The 17503-nt window shown below is 48.6% G+C and overlaps 1 protein-coding gene across 1 annotated transcript in view; it reads right to left on the bottom strand.

The window, feature by feature from the left end:
• Nucleotides 1–15009, bottom strand: part of DUSP10 (dual specificity phosphatase 10) — a 41355-nt gene extending 26346 nt beyond the window's left edge. Inside the window, exons 1-2 of the mRNA XM_086694471.1 lie at nt 14536–15009; nt 11478–12316 (exon numbers count right to left, since the gene is read on the bottom strand). Coding sequence (XP_086550597.1) covers nt 11478–12273 — 796 coding nt within the window. The 5' untranslated portion in view covers nt 12274–12316; nt 14536–15009. The remainder of the gene's footprint in view (nt 1–11477; nt 12317–14535) is intronic.
• Between the last annotated feature and the right edge of the window lie 2494 nt (nt 15010–17503).

The raw sequence follows: 17503 nt of genomic DNA, 5'->3' as shown, positions 1-17503 counted from the left end.
TTTCTCCTTTCTAAAACGTCCTTGATATTCCAACAATGGGTATACAATTGAGTCTCTGCTAAGACTTAATTTTGTAAGATTTCCTTACATAGAAATAGTATATAATTTTCCAGGATGGCACTGATTCAGAAAAAAATACGATGTAGGTATCTATCCACCCCACCAGAAACACTGGGTTGTCTCAAACCTTTAAACGAAGCAACGGAGAGTTGTTTCTATTTATATTGTACCAGTGGCAACGTCATTTTTCTGAATTATAGCACTCCTGTACCCCTGGACACAAGTAGCTAATGATGAATTATTAGTGTGGGTATTTGATATTATAATCATGAAACCTTTTTAATAAATGCTAGTCATTATATGTCTGGCACTGTTCAAAGCACCTGTACATGTATTATCTAATTTAATCCTCCATTAATTCCACGAGGAAAGTGCCCTTGCCCCCCCCCCCCGTTCCATGGATAAGAAAACTGAGGCACACCGCATTCAATGTGCTCAAGTGCATGCTTCTAATAGGTGGCCAAGTCAGATTTCCAACTCAGCCAGCCTGGCCGTGGGACCTGTGCTGTTAACTTCCATTCTACGCTCTGCCTGCTGGAAGCGATATAAATTCTGAAAAAGAACAGTGCCTACAAATACAGATCAGCGGACCAACTCATTGAGAAGTCAGCTACCAAGCTCACTGCAAAGGGAAAGGGAACAAAAACATGGAGTGATCTGGCCAAACACTTGGACCCCTGAGATTTTCATATTTAATAACAACTCAGATACAAACCAAAGGATTACAGTCCCACTGGGGTTAAAAAAAATTACGGGGCACCTGGGGGGGTGGCTCAGTAGGTTAAGTGTCTGTTGATTTCAGCTCAGGTCATGGTCTCAGTTTGTGGGACGGAGCCCTGCGTTGGGTCCATGCTGACAGTGCAGAGCCTGCTTGGGGTTCTGTCTCTCCTTCTCTCTCTGCCCCTCTACCCTCTCTCTCTAAACATAAATAAATAAACTTGAAATAATAATAAATAATTTGTTACTGAACTAGAGTTAGGAAACACGGATCCTATACCAGTTCTGCGACCAGCTACTTAGACGCTCTTGGGTAAATAATCAGCGTCCCCATCGGTAAAATGGGAGAGTTGGAACAAATGCTCAGTAGTACCGCCTGAATGAATGATGCTTCCGGCCCAGGTTCCCAGGGGGCCGTTCTGCTAGCCTTCAAGAGTGTCAATTATGCTTTTTCCAGGGTCCGTCCCTGCCACACTCCCTGACTATCTGAGCTGTATTTGTACACTTAGGCTGTAGAAGGGAAGAAGAAAGGAGAAAGAAAGCAGAGGGGAAAAAGAATAAAAAGTAAATAGTTTGGTAAGAACTCTGTTCCCTTATCCCAGAGAATTAGCTTCCCCAAAGGATGAGGAGAACCTACTAGAAGTTCCTTCTTCACACAATTCAGGGAGGGGGGTGGGGGGGGAGGAGGGAAATCTATAGTTAATGTTTATTATTCACACTAACAGAATGGATAATGGATACGTTAGGGTCTTTGGGCTGTCATCACACATTATCTTATTTTATACACACCTCGTATCAGATAGTGTATCATCTATTCCTTCTCACTTCCTAGATCTAACTTTGTCCCCGTCTTTCTTCCTGCTCTAATTCCACTCTAGAAAGTGAATAGATTAATACTTGCAGAAAGAACATCACCCTCACATCCGCAGGTATCCTAAGGTTCTCCCCATTGACAGAAACCCAACAGTGTTGTGCCCAGGCTCTCACAGTCCAATGACCTTGGACAGGTGCCTGGGCCTCTCTGGGTCTCAGGCACTCGTATAGAAACTGGAGTGTTATCACGAGCTATGATGCTTCGAGCACAGAGTCTGGTAGGCAATAAACATCGCATAATGTTGGAGATAATTGTTGCGGTTTTCAAAGTTTCTTTAATCAATCTGTTACTCCTTAAAAAGCTTCAAGCTTAAAAAGTTTGAAGTTGCCAAAAGCTGAGATAGAACCCAGGGTGAGGTCACGGAGAAGACGGCTCTTCTCTGAGGACACAGAGGGGGCCAATATTCTCACCAGTAGCATTTTCAATTGAGGATATACAAGAAAATAGAGGGGATGAGGAGGTAAAACATAACTTAGGGCGCATCAGAGAATAAAACACAGTTAAGGCGACCATTGGGAATGAGATACATGCTCCCTGATAATTAAGCATGTGGCCAGCTTGGAAGGAACTTGGGCCCCAACCTTGTAAGAACTGGGTTTCTGTTCTTGTTCGCCAGCTCACTGGTCAATAACATGGGAGAAACTATTGAATCCGTTCCTCAGATTCTGCATCTGTAAAACTGGGGATCTGAAACCGCTCTGATGAAGCTGCTCTGAGAAAGAAATAAGACACAGAAAGGACAGCCCGATGCCCAGCACACAGAAAGCATTCAAGAGCTCTTAATTTTTGTCCCAGACTATCGGGAAGATCTTTCTTTTTTTATTTTTTATTTTTTATTTTTTTAATTTCAGGGATGATAGGTTGGCCAGACCCAGGGTGGTTATATGTGATTAAATGTTGTTCTGCGGTCAGATTAAAATACCACTTCATGGGAACCATAAAACCATCCTGATAAAGTCTTATCATAAAAATGTGCTATTTTAATAAGACTAGAAATACAAGCCCCAAGAAAATGTCCCCTATCCCTCCAAAGAAGCCCCCCCCCCTTAGAAGTCTGCGTCTAGACTTCCTCTCATAAGAGGGAAGCAGATGCTCTAATAACTAATGACAACAATTCACTGTCTTCAACACTAGAACCCAGGACTCAAGTCCAGGTCCTGGACGATCCTGTCACCATAACCCTGAAGGTATCCTCTGTCCTCATACTGTCGTGTCCCCTTTTCTCCACTGCCTCTCCTTATGCACGTCCCAATCTGTGTTTTCTTTTCACCTGCCAGTAGCAACAGCAGCAGATATTTAGCCCAGTGGTTGTGGACCTTGGGGCCGTGATTCAAACTGTGTGGGATGATTCCTTCCATAGAATAAATATGAAGTATTAAAGAAGTAGCTACTGATGTTCTGACGCAAAGAGGTGATTGCCTCATCACCTGGGGACACCACAGAAGGTGAGCTGAGCTCCCATTATGAGCTGAGGAGTGGTGCCGCAAAGGGGACACCAGCTGGGCGTTACCCCTGGACCAGACAGCTTTATCTATTTACCTGGTGGAGAAATTTGGCAACAGATGCCCCACAGGGGTCCTGTTGGGGTGGTGAGACAAAGACGTTGAAACCCTTTGGTGGAGCCCTGAGGATGTTCGGCCTCGTTTTGTTTTCCATGAAATTCGAGTCTTAGAAGGTGAATAAAAAAAAAAAAAAAAAAAAAAAAAAAATATATATATATATATATATATATATATATATATATATATATATATATATATTTATGAGTAGGCCTTCACTGCAAATAAAACCTCAAAGGCAACGCAGATAATTTGATGAATCCACAAACTCTTTTCTTCCTGTTAGTGCTGTTCCACTTTGCCAGAGGCAGGGCTTGGGGTCACAGCCTTTATCTTATATGAAAGTACCAGGCTGTGTGGCTCATTTCCTTCTCCCAGAGCAGAGGCTCAAGGTTTTTTCCCTTTCATTTACATATAAAATAGGGGTCTTGCTGGGGTGAAAGATTGGAAAGTGTGTGTGTGTGTGTATATGTGTGTGTGTATAAATATATATATATGTGTGTGTGTGTATGTGTGTGTGTGTATAAATATATATATATGTGTGTGTGTATACACTTATAAGTAATAGATGAGATGAGGCACAAGCTAGAAAAAAAAGATATTATTATCTTCCTCTTGGCTTATGGATGAAAACATCTCAAGAGTTAAAGACGTCATAATTAGAAAACACACATCAACTTCAATATAAAATGTACATTTCGAAAATGTACGGTAAAATTCAGGCTGTGATTCATACTCGTCATTTTCTCTTCCCTCCAATTTTTCTGAATTAGTAAGGTCATACAATATGAATGAAGAGTAAATAGTATATGGAAACGCAGCCAATGAACATTTGCCCAAGAGGGACCCATATGGTTTAGGGGAAATAACGCAGGCTTTGAAATGACAGAGGCTTGTGTTTTTACCCCAGCCCTGTCTCTTAGAGTGGTTTTTAATTGTACTTGCAAACTTCTTCTCTTTCTCCTTCTTCTTCTTCTTCTTCTTCTTCATCATCTTCTTCTTTTTTTTTCCCTGAGCAGGCTAAAACCTTGTCTTTGAAATATCATTTACAATGCTTGTTTGCTTAGCATGCCCTCTTTTCGTTGGGAGCATGCAGGAAAAAATAAACACCAGTCCATTCCTATCAGCAACATGTCCAAAATTAGGTCCAAATTACAAAGTTCTACTCTAATGCTTGGAGAAGGCCTGTCAGCCCTGAGCTCCTAAGGCAGAGAGAGAGTGCATATTCCCTTTTCCATTAAAAACCAACACATTTTTTTAAAAAGTCATTTCTTTTTGGATCAAGTCTTAGAAAGAAATCCTGTTGGCCCATGAAGATGTGCTTAGAAAAGGCCAGACTTTATCTTGCAAAGGAGAAATAAAGGAGAAAAATGCCAAATGCTTCACAAACATGTACTTCCCAAGAGAATGGCATTTCTAAAGATGAACTGCTCCCTAAACAAGATTGTGTAGCACGAGAGGATGAAGAAAACAAACAGGTACATGATCTTCAAGGTAGAAAGGATCTGGAATATACTGGCCTGGTCTGTATATGCTCCCATGCTAGCATTTAGATTTTGAGGGTTACAGCTACAGATTCACCAGCTCAAAAATTAGTGCCCAGCACATAGAAGGCATTCAGTAATATTTGTTGAACAAATGAATGCATCTCCTCTACCCACGGGCTGTATATCCATGGAGACCAACACATCAAAAAGTCCCTAGAAACCTGAGATACTTTGGGACAAGGGTGCATTTTGATACATGTTTTCCAGCTCTTTCATAAACCATTAAGTTCCCTAGAAGATGGGTTTAAGTCAATGTCAATATTTGACCTATTAATCTAGGACCCAGGCAAATATCGGGCCCATGAGCTGCTGGTTTTCAAAAGAGCTTAGACTTAGGTCCCTATAGTTCTAGACTGAAATCTCAAAATTCAACAAAAATGGTATCAATACGAAAAATGATTGATTAAATGTTACTTCATATTTGTAAGCTATACAGTAGATCCTGTTATCATTAGATAATCACACACACACACACACACACACACACACACACACACACACACGCACACTCTACCAACCTGGCAAGACCTATTTTAGCACTGAGGACCAAGGCTCTAAAATTAATCATGCATGTGACCTTGGGCAAGTTAAATCTCTCTAGGCCCCATTTCAGTAACTGCATAATGAGACTGGACTAGATCAATGGTTCTCACACTTTCCTGCACGTCAGAATCACCAGGGAAGCGTTATGCACACGCTGTACCCCAGACCAGTTTAACCAGAATCTCCAGAGGTGGGAACAGAGCATCGCAGGTTTTAAATCACCCCAGTGGATTCCACTGGGCAGCCTGCAGGGACGACTGTGGGACTAGGGGTCCTCTAAAGTCCCTTCCTGTTCTAAAAACTGGGATCTTGAGCTCAAAGAACATGAGAAGACCTCTCCTGGGTTCAGAATTTCTCTCCCTAATGTGGAGTGTATCCTTGCCTACCTACTTGAGTTCAATCACCAAAGCACTGCAAATCGACACATTTTTATGCCCAAACTGCTCCCCCAGGCTGGGGCAGGAGGGCCTGGCTGGTGGCAATGCTGAGCCTAAGGAGTGAGAAGTGGGTCTGCTCCTGGTCAAAGGCTCACACCTAGGCTGTGCAGAGTTTTTCTGCGCCTGTGATTCTGTCAAAACTCCCTCCCCTTACCCTCCTTTTTCTAATCTAAAATCATGATCTACTACTGCCAGGAAAGCAGTTTCTTGAACTTGTCCTTGACAAGCCAGATGGTTAACTTAACTGATCTGAATTGGTAAGGACAAGTGGTTGATATTTAACGTGCTCCCATAGTACCGTGCTTAGAGCAACTTGCCATCCTCCCCAGTGACCAGTGTCTAACCTCAGAGGATCTGCAAGGGCACAGGGGTAGGGGAACAGGGCCCAGGGGCTGCTTCATTGAGAGCCATGCACCAGGCACTTGATTTCCGCTGTCTCAGTTCATCCTGTGATGTTGGAATTACTCCTGTTTCACAGCAGAGAAACAACCGGGGCTCTGGGAGGTGGCCTGAGCTCCCTAAGGACACCTACAGTTGGTCAATAGAAAAGCCTAGAACTGAGCTCAGGCGTAAGTGGGCTAAACCACACTTTGCTGAGCACACAGCGAATGGGGAACAGATAAAGCAAGGACAGGGATGGGGGGGCGGGGAGCTCACTTACATCCTTTCACTTACAGCTTAATTAGGAAGAAGGACAGGATATCCAAGAGCTCAAAATACAGGCAACCGTGAACCAGTTGAGAGCAAAGGCCCAGGTCTCGCTTCAAGAACAGGCCTTCCCACGATTCCCCGCCTTTCCTTCACATGCCATCTCCTCACAACTCAAAGCTTTGAGAACCTTTGAAAATGAAGCACATTCCCCCCCCTCCTTCCACCTACCCTTTTATAGTCAGACTACAATCCTTCTTCCAAAAATAAATCAGCCCGAGAGGCCAGAAAAAGTGACGCTTAATGGTTTTATACTTTCATCATTTAGTTATGGGACGCTAGTTGGACAGATTTATCATCACATTTTTACAGATTCCCCTACAAATAAATAACTCTAGGATATGCCCAAATAACCCTGGCCTCTTGACCTAACATGTTTTTATAATTATTTGGCACTCCAATCGTATGCTACTTAAATTAGGTAACAGTCACCAAGTTATTTTTAGGCCATAACACCACACACACACACACACACAAACACTCTCTCTCTCTCTCTCTCTCTCTCTCTCTCTCCCTCTCTCTCCCTCTCTGTTATATCTAGCTTGCTATTTGTACTCCTTTGCCAAAGGAGCACAGATTGCCTTTTTACTGGCACCACCATTTCTCCCCAACCAATAGTAATAACAATATGAAGCCACATTTACTGAATGCTTACCACATATGAAAACCGGTCTAGACAGTTTGCACACATGAATTCATTCAATTCCTAATCTAACACTATGAGCTAGCTACTGTTATATCCTCTTTTATAAGTGCAGAAACTAAGGAAGTAAGGGATTTAGCAATTTGCCCAAGGGCGCATGGCTGGTAAGAGGGGACCAAGACTAGCTTCAGACAGACGGGATCCCAAATCCCGCCTGAATGTCTCCACCATTTGCTACAAGGCAAACGTTCAGCACGTTTGGATGGTAAGCGGAGGTTCAGAATAACAATGATAAGTTCGTGCATGTAGGTATGTCTTGATTTCACGTATCTTAAAAAAAAATCCTCCTAACACCCTGAGAGACAAGAGGAAGACTGTCTGTTCCCCCCCAAAACAAAGCAGGAATAGAATATTGTCACAGGGTCCCTGATTTTCCAAGCACGGGCGTTTATTTTGTTGTCAAACTCAGTATTGCCCAGAAGTGTTAACTTCAGAATCCTTTGTGATTATGGAAAAATGTGCAATCTATGTTGTTCATTCCTTAGGAATCATGATGGAAGGTTTTATGGTATAACAATCTAACTCTCTATGTTATCAAATCTTCCTTATGGATCAGCCTTCCTGGCGTGATTTCCTCTCTTCCCCTGCTCCCCACTCAACACCTCTAGCCACGGCAGCAGGCCTGTGGGGGGCCGAGGCAGTGGGTCAGTCTTTGTATCCTGACAGCACAGAGCAAGTATGGGCATGGGCCCTACAGACCCCCAAGGAAGTGCCTAGAGCCCCCTCCCCCACTCGCTTCTCCACAGACCTGAGAGCTACCTAGCCAGAGTGGAATTCTAAGTTTAAACAACTCTCAAAAATGGTCACACGACCCTGAAGGTTTCGGGAGGGCAAATGTTGTCCGCGCTAGACTATAAAATATTCCCAGCCTTCTCAAGGCTAAGACACTGAGTTCCAACGTGAAACATATTTGAATACATTATGGTCTACGCTAGGAAATATTTCAGCAACCGAAAAAGGAAGAGAAAGCCATTTGGGACAATAGTGACACCTGTTTACTCTAGGTGATAGGCATGTGGGTGCTCTTTAACCTCTTTTCTACTTTTCTATCTATTTGAAAATCGTTATTAAAGTTTTAAGGGCACACACCGTCTTTCGAGAGGAGCAAAGCCATAGACTATCCTTTCCAACATAGGCCTATCGGTGATAAAATAGTTCCCTGAATTCAGCTTTCCTGAAAAGTAAGGGTACCCTATAAACACCATGACAAAGGTGGTAGTTCCCATTAAGGAAGGGACCGGAACGGTCTAGTCTTCTTACTCCATTTGGTTAGAAATTATACCAAAAGGCAACTTGGGGTGAAACAGATTGTGGCCCTTTCAGAGACTTTGCAAATCCCTACGTATTTATTCATCTGGATCATTTTCACCAGGATGAGCAGAAGCACTGGTCTGATGCCATTTATTCTTCGGAAGCTGAGAATAAAGCATAGATTCAGACATAGGTCACCACAGGGAGGGGACTGTAAATTAGAACAGTAACTTAATCCCAGGGGCTTCTGCGCCTCTGATCGGTTTCTTCCCAACCTGACACAGCATTACTAAAATGGTAACTGAGCAGCCACTCTATGTGATAGCACCAAAAATGGAGAACATGGCATTGAAATAGGGGGACATGAAACTTGGACAGGGAGGGTAGCAACCAGTGTTTACAAACACAACCTGGAGAATCAGTTGGGCCAGCCATAAATTACCCAAGATTGTGCCGAAATCTCTGAAGAGAAATTAACGAGGCCCCAGAAGTTTCCGCCTTAGTCTTGCACCCACCTTCACCCCCGTAGCTTCCCTGTGAACATCGCTCATTCCAAAATGGTACCTCGCTAACATAAAATCTTACATCACCAAGGGAGGGGTTAGTAGAATGAACCCCAGCAGAGAACCCAGACAGAGTGGTCGGCTTGACCCCCTCGAGAACTTGGGAGAAGTTGCTGGCCATGCGCTTCTGCGAGAGGCCCACCCCGTTCTTCACCTCAGTGGTGCTACGGGATTAACCTTTGGTTTATTTACCCAGATGAAAGCGTAGGTAAGGGGGGGGGGGTTCTCATCGCCATCGCTTTCCTTTCTTTCGCATCTTGGTCCCAATGTTAAGCCGTTCCCCCAAAAGAGACCAAAACGGTAATGACGACAATAATAAATTAATTAGATTACAGGCCCTTTTGCTCCTAAACTATGTATTTTCAACCAACTTCCCAGATACTTGAAGAAAAAGCCCCCAAAACTACAAATAATCCAACCTCTACCACCAGCGCGTCTTCCAGGTCGACCGCCGCTGTGTCTCACCAACCCGAAAATGACGAGCCCTCGGGGCGGCCGCCCAGGGTGCCCAGTGGTGAGGTCAGCAGCATGTCCGGCCCCGCCCCACTGAGGCAGTCTTACTCAGTGACACCGAGGAACAAGCCCAGGCTGCTTGGACTCTCAAGCTGCATCCACCAGAGAGGAACCCCACTTCCATCAGTAGCACCCAGGAGACTCATTTCCCAGCGATGGACAAGCCACCCCCAAACACAACAGTGTCCGCTGCAAACGAGAGGGTAGGATCTACAACTCCTCCTAATCACCCTCGTGTACAAGGTCAGGGTCATCTTCATTTCTATTGTTTGATGCCGCCCTCAGATCATACAGACGTAAAAGGTCTACTGTCTCTTAACAACATCTCCTCTACGTGAGCAAAGAGATGCCCCACACGACCACCGGCTAGCCCCTCTCTTTGCTCCCCACTATTACAAACGGGAAATTTGTAGGTCGTATTTTTTCCCACCCGAAAAAAGACAAGACAAGCCAAGACCGTGGTGAGAGAACACTAGCTGGGTAAGCCTACTGGGAATTACTCAAAGTCAACCAAACCAGAATAGGAAACGATAAAATACACAGATTTTCCTCCACAGAGGAAATCTGAATATATCCGTAACCCTGAGAAAACCCATCAACCACAACAAAAAAGTCTGGGCCCTGCTGAAACTCTCTGGATGTGACCTCCATTATGTTCTCCTTCCCACCAGACCCCACCGACCCTAAGAAAAGTTGTGCCTTTGTGGGAGCACAATGACAGCAAGCTTGAGGAGCTCAGGAGAGGATGGGATCGGGGGACAATATCAGAGCAATTCAGAACCGTATTTCCAACAACACTACTTAAGAAAAGGCAGAATGCGTCACTGGGAAGACAAGGAGAATGGCGGAACTGTCACACAAAGACAGAACAACCGACTTGCTCATTCCAGTGGCCTGCTGCAAGTGAAATATGGAAGGTATTTAAAGGAACCCAGCAATGCCTTTGGTCAACACTCTTCAGGAGACTTGGTGGTGATGTGGCCCAGAAACCGTATACCTTAGCTCTAAATACAAGAGAAGAAAAGAGAGAGGATGACTGTCTCCCACGATCACCAAAGGACAGAAGACACCGAAGACGCACAGCAGTGCGTAGTGCCCCAAAGGACAATATCGGACGCCAAGGAGGAGCAACCGGGAAAGATCCCAGATGAGGGCTCCCCTGCTGGGTTCGGCAACCCTGGGTGAAAAGGAGCTCAGGAAAGAGTGGGTAACTAACTCTTCCTGCCAGGGCTCAGCAACGCTGACCTCACAGTTATTCCGCATCCAGGGTACGTGGGCAAGTGACCCACCACTCCATCCTGGAAGGAGCCATGATGCCAACGGTTGCCAGGTGAGGCCAGAAAGAACAACGGGTTGGGGAGGTATTTCATAAAAATGTCTCTGTCCCCCTGGAGCTTTGGCAGAAGAATGCACGTTTTGGCTACACTTAACGCTTTCTGTGGGGCCTTATAAGAAGGGTCTCTGCCCTTCTTGAAGGTCACTTTATAAACCACCTAAAAGCCCAGCTGGCCAGAGAGGTGAGGAAGAAGCTTCCCCACCAAAAGAACTGGTACCTGTAGGTTTACTTGTAGTTCACCATAGTTGCTGCTTCCTCCGTTCCATCAACTTGGGTTAAATCTGAGGGACAATACCTTTCCAGCTGGTTATTGACTGGAATGGTGCTACCAGCCCAGTTAGGACTTGAGAAACCATGTGGTGGCACAAAGCCCCTCTTTAGAAAGATGAGAAAACAGTCTCAGAGAGGTGAGATGCTTGCACCACGCAACCGAGCGGCTGAATCGAGACTGGAACCCAGGGCTTCTGGCTTCCAGTTCTGTGTTACTGGGCTTTTCTCACTCTTACCAGAACAACGAAGGGCCAAGAAGGGAAGACGAGAAGAAGAAAGCCTGGCTTGGCCTCGGGTCGCCAGGGTAAGGAGGCTGCCGGAACTTCTAAGACCGAACCCGCACTGGACCCAGGCTGACCGGGACTGCGCGGGGGAAGGGGGCAGGGAGGGCATTACCTTTCAACACCAGAGGCTCTTTGCCTTCTCTCTTCAGGGACTCGAGGACTATGTGAAGAGGCTGGGAGGGCATCACTCGGCTCGGCTCATTGGTATTCTCATCATAAACTATAATTTCTTTGGAAAAGATCCTCTTGAAAGAGTCCTTGCCTTCCCTACAGGAAATCAAGTCTAAGACAGTGATCTTGCCCTGCTGCAGTCGCCGCCGGCTGATCTTGTCGGCACAGTTAATGTGGACAGCTCCTTGGATGTGACTCTTGTTGTACTCCATGAAGGGCCTGCAGTCAATGATGACGGGGCCCTGGCTCGGCAGGTGGCTCTTGCTGCCTTTGGCCATCTTCTTCGCCAGGTCATTGGGGTAGATTATTTTGATGCTGGCTAGCTGCTTGGGGGTCCCTGACACAGGGCTTCCCACCCCACCTGACGGACTTAAAGGGCCTGCGTTCTCATTGCTGTTGACCATCTGGCTGGCAGGGCAGGCGGTAGAGGTTCCGATGGCAGCGGCGACGGCCTGGGTCGGGGCCTGACTGTCCTTGTCGTAGGTTGCCACAGTGCAGCAGCTGGCACTGCTGCATCCACAATTCAGGGAGCGGGCAGAGCCGCTGGATGAGGGCATATACGTCAGATTCGCAGCCTTGAGGGACACGACGGTGGTGGCAATGACCGGAGGGCGGCTGCTACTGCCGGGGGTGGCAGGGCCAAGGTAGCCTGAGTCTAAACAAAGGTTGAGGTCCTGAGGTCGGACGGGCCTAGACAATGCCACCACTAACCTGTCGTCTAAAGGAGACGGAGGCATGAGGAGGCTGAAAACTGGCAATTCAAGAAGAACTCAAGACAGTCTGTAAAGAAGGGGAGGGGGGAAAGAGAGAATAAAGTCACGTGACACAAAAGGCAGTCGGCTCCAAAACCTGGGCAAGGTCTCCGCTTCCCTCTGAGGGAAGGGGTCCCAAGGGCCCTCTACCACGCCACTCTCCAAGCCTGGAGCTCGTCCTTAGAGCTGCCAAGAGGATGTCAACCTGAGGGCCCCCGCCTACGTGGTCACCAAGTCCACGGCTGCATGGACCATCTACACCAACGCTGACGAACGACCTTCTGCGGACCCACAGCAAAGGTCGGCCTCGGAGACAGCAAAGGCACGAAGACTCAGACAAGCTGAAGACAGAAAGGAAGGCTCTTCAGAGGCATCTGTTCTGGGCCTCATCTCCTGGGCAGAAGCATCGGGCAGCCATCTGAGAAAGAGCCACTTGTCCACCCTTACATACTTTCCATTTCATCCCCTCACCCGCTGCAAAGGCAAAGCAATGGCCAAGAGCGCTGGCATGGCTCACCAAAATATACAGCAGCTAAATATACATCGGGGGCGGATGGCAACTTTCTGCACATCAGAATGAAAGTGTCCCCCTTCGTGAATCTCTTTAACCAGCAGCTAGTCTCGCTTCCCACTCCTTTGAGAGGCACAGCACGGTCACATTAACACCCCCCCCCCATGTTTCCTGTCAGTCTCCTATAAATTAATCTGCATTTCCCCTTTTGTTACGAACGAAATGTCCCGAAACAAAGCCTCGGGCCAAGGAGCCAAGTCTTGTAACCCCCCAGCTCTGGCGGACCCATCACCCTTTGCTCCTCTGCTGCCGACCTCATCGCCCCCCCCACCCCCACTCCTGCCTTTAAGGAAAGGACCACTTCGACTCTCCTCCCTCCTTCATTTCTCTATTGGCACACACTGTGCATCCCAGAGCTTCTCTCAATGGCAGGCAGCCACCATAGAGGACATTTCAATCCCCCACAGATAGACCCTTGCCCCTTGAAGAGGATGAACTCCGTAGAAAGGACTTCCCGATTAGCCGGTCCCTGTTAAAGGGCGCAGGGAAGGGTTGCCCGCTAGGTCCACCTCCTGTTTCATGAGAGGACGCGTGCAAAGGAACAGTTCCTTCCTTCCCGTGGGCACAGGGGTACTCTCTGACCAGACCCTCCTGGGTCCTCTGCTATTAGACATGCACAGAGAAAAGACACCAAACCCCATGCAAGAATCGCTCACCTAAAGGAACTTTAAGAGATGGCTGGAAAAATGTCATCTATCATCCGTCTACACACGACCGTCACCATTCTCTGACACAGAGCCAAAGTGTCACAGGCAGAATCCACACGCGCGCGCACGCATACACACAGAGGCACCCACCCAACACGTTCACAGATCCCCACCGACTCAGGTTTCTCTCTCCCACCTTTGGATGGGAGAGAAGGTTCCATCCCCTTCCCTCCCCCCTCCCTCTCTTCTTCCTCCCTCCCTCCCTTGCGTAGTATTTTTTTTTTTTTTTTTTTTTTGAAGAGCAAGTACTATTCCAGAAGCTATAACTGTTTCCCAGCTGGACCAAGCTGGGAAAGTCTTTGCTATTGTGTTACCAGGTAGGGCTCGTCCCGGGATCAACAGCCCGTTTCCTTTGCGAGGGACGCAGAAGCGTGTTTCACGGAGACACAGGCTGGGACCCCCACCTCCACACAGAGTGCGCGGCTCACACGCGCGCACACACACACACACACACACACACACACACACACATACACACACGCGCGCGCACGGAGTGTATAAAGAGATCTGCATCCCTGCAGCAGAGGGTCGGGCGTATATATTGCCCGTGAAACCATCCAGACTGGCCCAGGAAACCTCCCAGCGAAACACGGAGCTACCCCCTCTCCCTTGCTAGTCGTCCTTCCACCTCAAGGCAGGGGCTGGAAAGAAAATTAAGTCGTTCGAGAATGCTACTTCCCCACTCCTGGGCGCTTATCCCCCTTCGCAACAGAGCGCACGAACAAGCCCCTGGCATTTAAAACTGCCGCAAAGCATCCCAACAAACCTCATTTTTTCTTCTCTCCAAACCCAACTGGACTGCAGACAGAGTAAACGCACAGGGCAGCGTGAGCCAACAGCCGGAACCCTCTAACCTCACCTGCTGTGGCTCCCCCGTGAGCATCGCATCGCACACACTCACTCACACTCACACTCACACCGCCTTACACTCCCAGGCTCTCGGGAGCAGCCGCGGTGACTTCCACTTACTTCATAAATAAGCGTAGCCCTCCACCATCTGGCGCTCCGCTTCAGCTATGGATTCGCCCATTCAGCCCCCATTCACTTGGCTTCATTGATCTCCAGCAGCAACATAGTTACTTTCTCTTTTGCTACACTGTAAATGTAAGGTTCTGGGGGGGCGGGCCGGCTGCCGACCGACGGCACGTTGGGCCAATAGGGATCCGGAGAAAGCCGACCGCGGCCTCACAGCGGCCCGCGGCCAATGGGCAGCCTGGGGGGAGGAGCCGGGGGCGTGGCCTCGTCTCTTTAAGGAGGGTTTATCCGACGCCGCTCCGGGTCCTCAGAGTTAGAACACGGGCGGTGATGTCATTGGCAACCAATCAAAAACTTAAAAGGGCCAGCCGGGGCCCGCGCGGAGCAGCTGCTCTCTATTTACATGTAAACCGAACCGGCTGGATGCGGTTAACCCTTTCCGGGGCTGAAGTGTCAGTGGGCTGGACTCGCCGCTCCGGCTAAAACTGGCTGGGTCCTTTTGCCAGGATCCACCCCCCCCCCCGCCCCCTGCACCCCCGCTCCCGGTGGGCAGACCGCGCTTTCCTTTTCCTTCTCACTCGGGACGGAAGATCAAAAGTGTCGGAGTAACTTTCTCCAGGCAAGAAACAAGAACAATCACCGTCCCCAGTGGGCGAACCGGGTTCTCCGAGTCGCTCGAGGTGCTTTGACAGACGCGAATCCGAGAGCCACGGACGTCGCCGAGCCGCCAGCCGTGGGACCGACGTGAGCGCGCTGCCAGGGGCGTCGCTTCGGCGGCGGCCCGCGAGCACCCGCCGCGCGCTGGGGGCCGGGGCGCGGGCGCGGCTGGCGAGCGGGCGGGCGGGCCGGCCCCGGGGAGCGAGGCCCACCCAGCCGAGCTGCGCCCCGCGTCTTCGGGCCGCGCGACTCGGCTCTGCGTCTCCGGGAAGCGTCGGCCGCCCGCCCGCCCGCAGATGTCGCTGCCCCTCCGGCTGCCCTGCTGCTACCCCGCGCGGCGGTGGCGCGGCGCCCTCTGGCTCGCCTGCATCTGCGCCCCGGTCACGCCCTCGCCGTCCCCCCGCCCGCGTCCCGGGGCTCGGCCGAGGCGGCGCTGCGGAGGGCTGCTCAGAGGTGGCGGCGGCCTGCGTCCAGGCCAGAAGCTACAGGGTGCGCGCCCACGAGGCCCGGCGTCGCGACGGGGCTCGCAGGGCGCTCGCCACACCCCCGGGGACCCGTCCGCCACCCGGCGCGCGGCATCCCCGCGCCGTGCGTGCCGCCCTCCTCCCGCGTTCTGGGCAGCCGCCCCGCCACCCCGCAAGGCCCCAGGCGAGCCTCGGACAGTCAGCCCGGCGCTTCTGGAACCCCGCCGCTGGCGGACAGGAGCTGGAGCTGAGAGTAAACAACCAGCTTGCGTGTAGCTCGCGGAGCGTCGAGGAGGCGGCGCCGACCCTCTGGGTTTTCCAGACTTTTGCCGCCCGCGGAAGTCGCGGGCCCAGGCACGCGTCCGGAGAAAAAGAGTGGGGGGCGAGAAGCCGGCTCGCGCCTGGTCGGGAAAATATCAGGGCCACTGCGGGAAGGTGCGAAAAGAGGTGGAGATGACGAAATGGACTGCGGAGAGCCTTGCGTCACAGAGCCCTGAAGAGAAAAGAGCTTTTTCCGTTCCCCTCACTGGTCTCAGACGGGAGCGAAGGAGTGAAATAATTACAGTGGAGGACATTGCATTAGGAGCACTGCAGACATTTGGCGATGATTTTTCTCTTAGGAGCTTGAAGGTGTTTGGAGACATTCTTCAGGCTCCAGGCCTATTAAGTAAGCTAAGTGGCGGTGACATATTCTTATAATTGCTTTAAGTGCAGATCGGAAATCAGAAGATGCCATACGATGGCCGGCTGTGCTCCAAGAGCTACTAAGAGCAACCCCTTCGGGTTCCTCTGGAGGGAAAATACCTGTATAGTTTTTCACATAGGTGTGTCCACATACACAGTCCAGCTTTCACTCCAGGGTTTCAACGTGCAGTAAGTGAATACAGTCATCTTAAAAAATCATATGATCATCTTTTGTGTAACCCTTCTGCATTCACACACCAAGGCACCTACACCCTTCATGATAACTGAGTACTTAGGGCAAGCCCGTTCGTCCTTACACCTTGGGGATCACCAGGTCCTGGCTGAGGAAGTTGGTTTTGGGTAATTTCCATAGACCTCAGAGAAGAAGTTCCCAGAGGGTCTACCCTGGATCTATTTGGAGCTTTAATAGCTTGCTTTTCCCTAACCATAGACGACTATTGAATAAGCGTTCACTAATTCAGGGTCAGAGAGTTCTGGATAGAAGTCCTGATTCTGACACACATCTGTTGTGTCTGTTCATCCAGAGTCACTGTGTTCATTTGTTGATCTGTAAAACGGTAATACCCCAGCCCAGAAGGAAGAAGGAAAAGTCCTGGTGGGGAGGGGCGGGGGAATCGAACACTTGTGTTGATAACTGGGTGCCTCTGTTTCAAAGCACTTGTGATCTCTAGATTATGAATTCATTGCCAATGCCTCACGAACTAAGCCCAAACAAAGTAGGCTTTATACAATTACAGAGGAGTTTATAACAGCTTCTGCCACAGGCCCAGAGGGGAATGTCACTTCAAAAACAAATGTAACCCATTTAATGAGATGATTATTTTATTATAGTTTCAAACTAGTGGATTATTATAATTTAGTTGACTAAGAATCGAAGCCATCCAAGTTGCAAAATTAGGAAAAACGACAACATTCCTCCTCATTTATCAAACTTGAAACATGGAAGAATTACCAGATCATTCACACACAAACATGTCATTTTTTTTTTAAACTAAGCATCTCTAAAGGTACAGCTTATGTTCAAATTATAGAATGGTAGGAAACAGTTTACAGGTGGATGTTGTTTCAGTCGTTATACTTCTGAGCTTCTTTTGTACAAACAGAGGTGATTGTGTTCCTTTAATTTTTTGTTTTGA

This window comes from Puma concolor, chromosome E4 (genome assembly GCF_028749965.1).
Source record: "Puma concolor isolate L17-30 chromosome E4, mPumCon1.1.hap2, whole genome shotgun sequence".
Lineage (NCBI taxonomy): Eukaryota > Metazoa > Chordata > Mammalia > Carnivora > Felidae > Puma > Puma concolor.
Note: the sequence above shows the minus strand (reverse complement) of the source record. Positions and strands in the feature narration are given on the sequence as shown.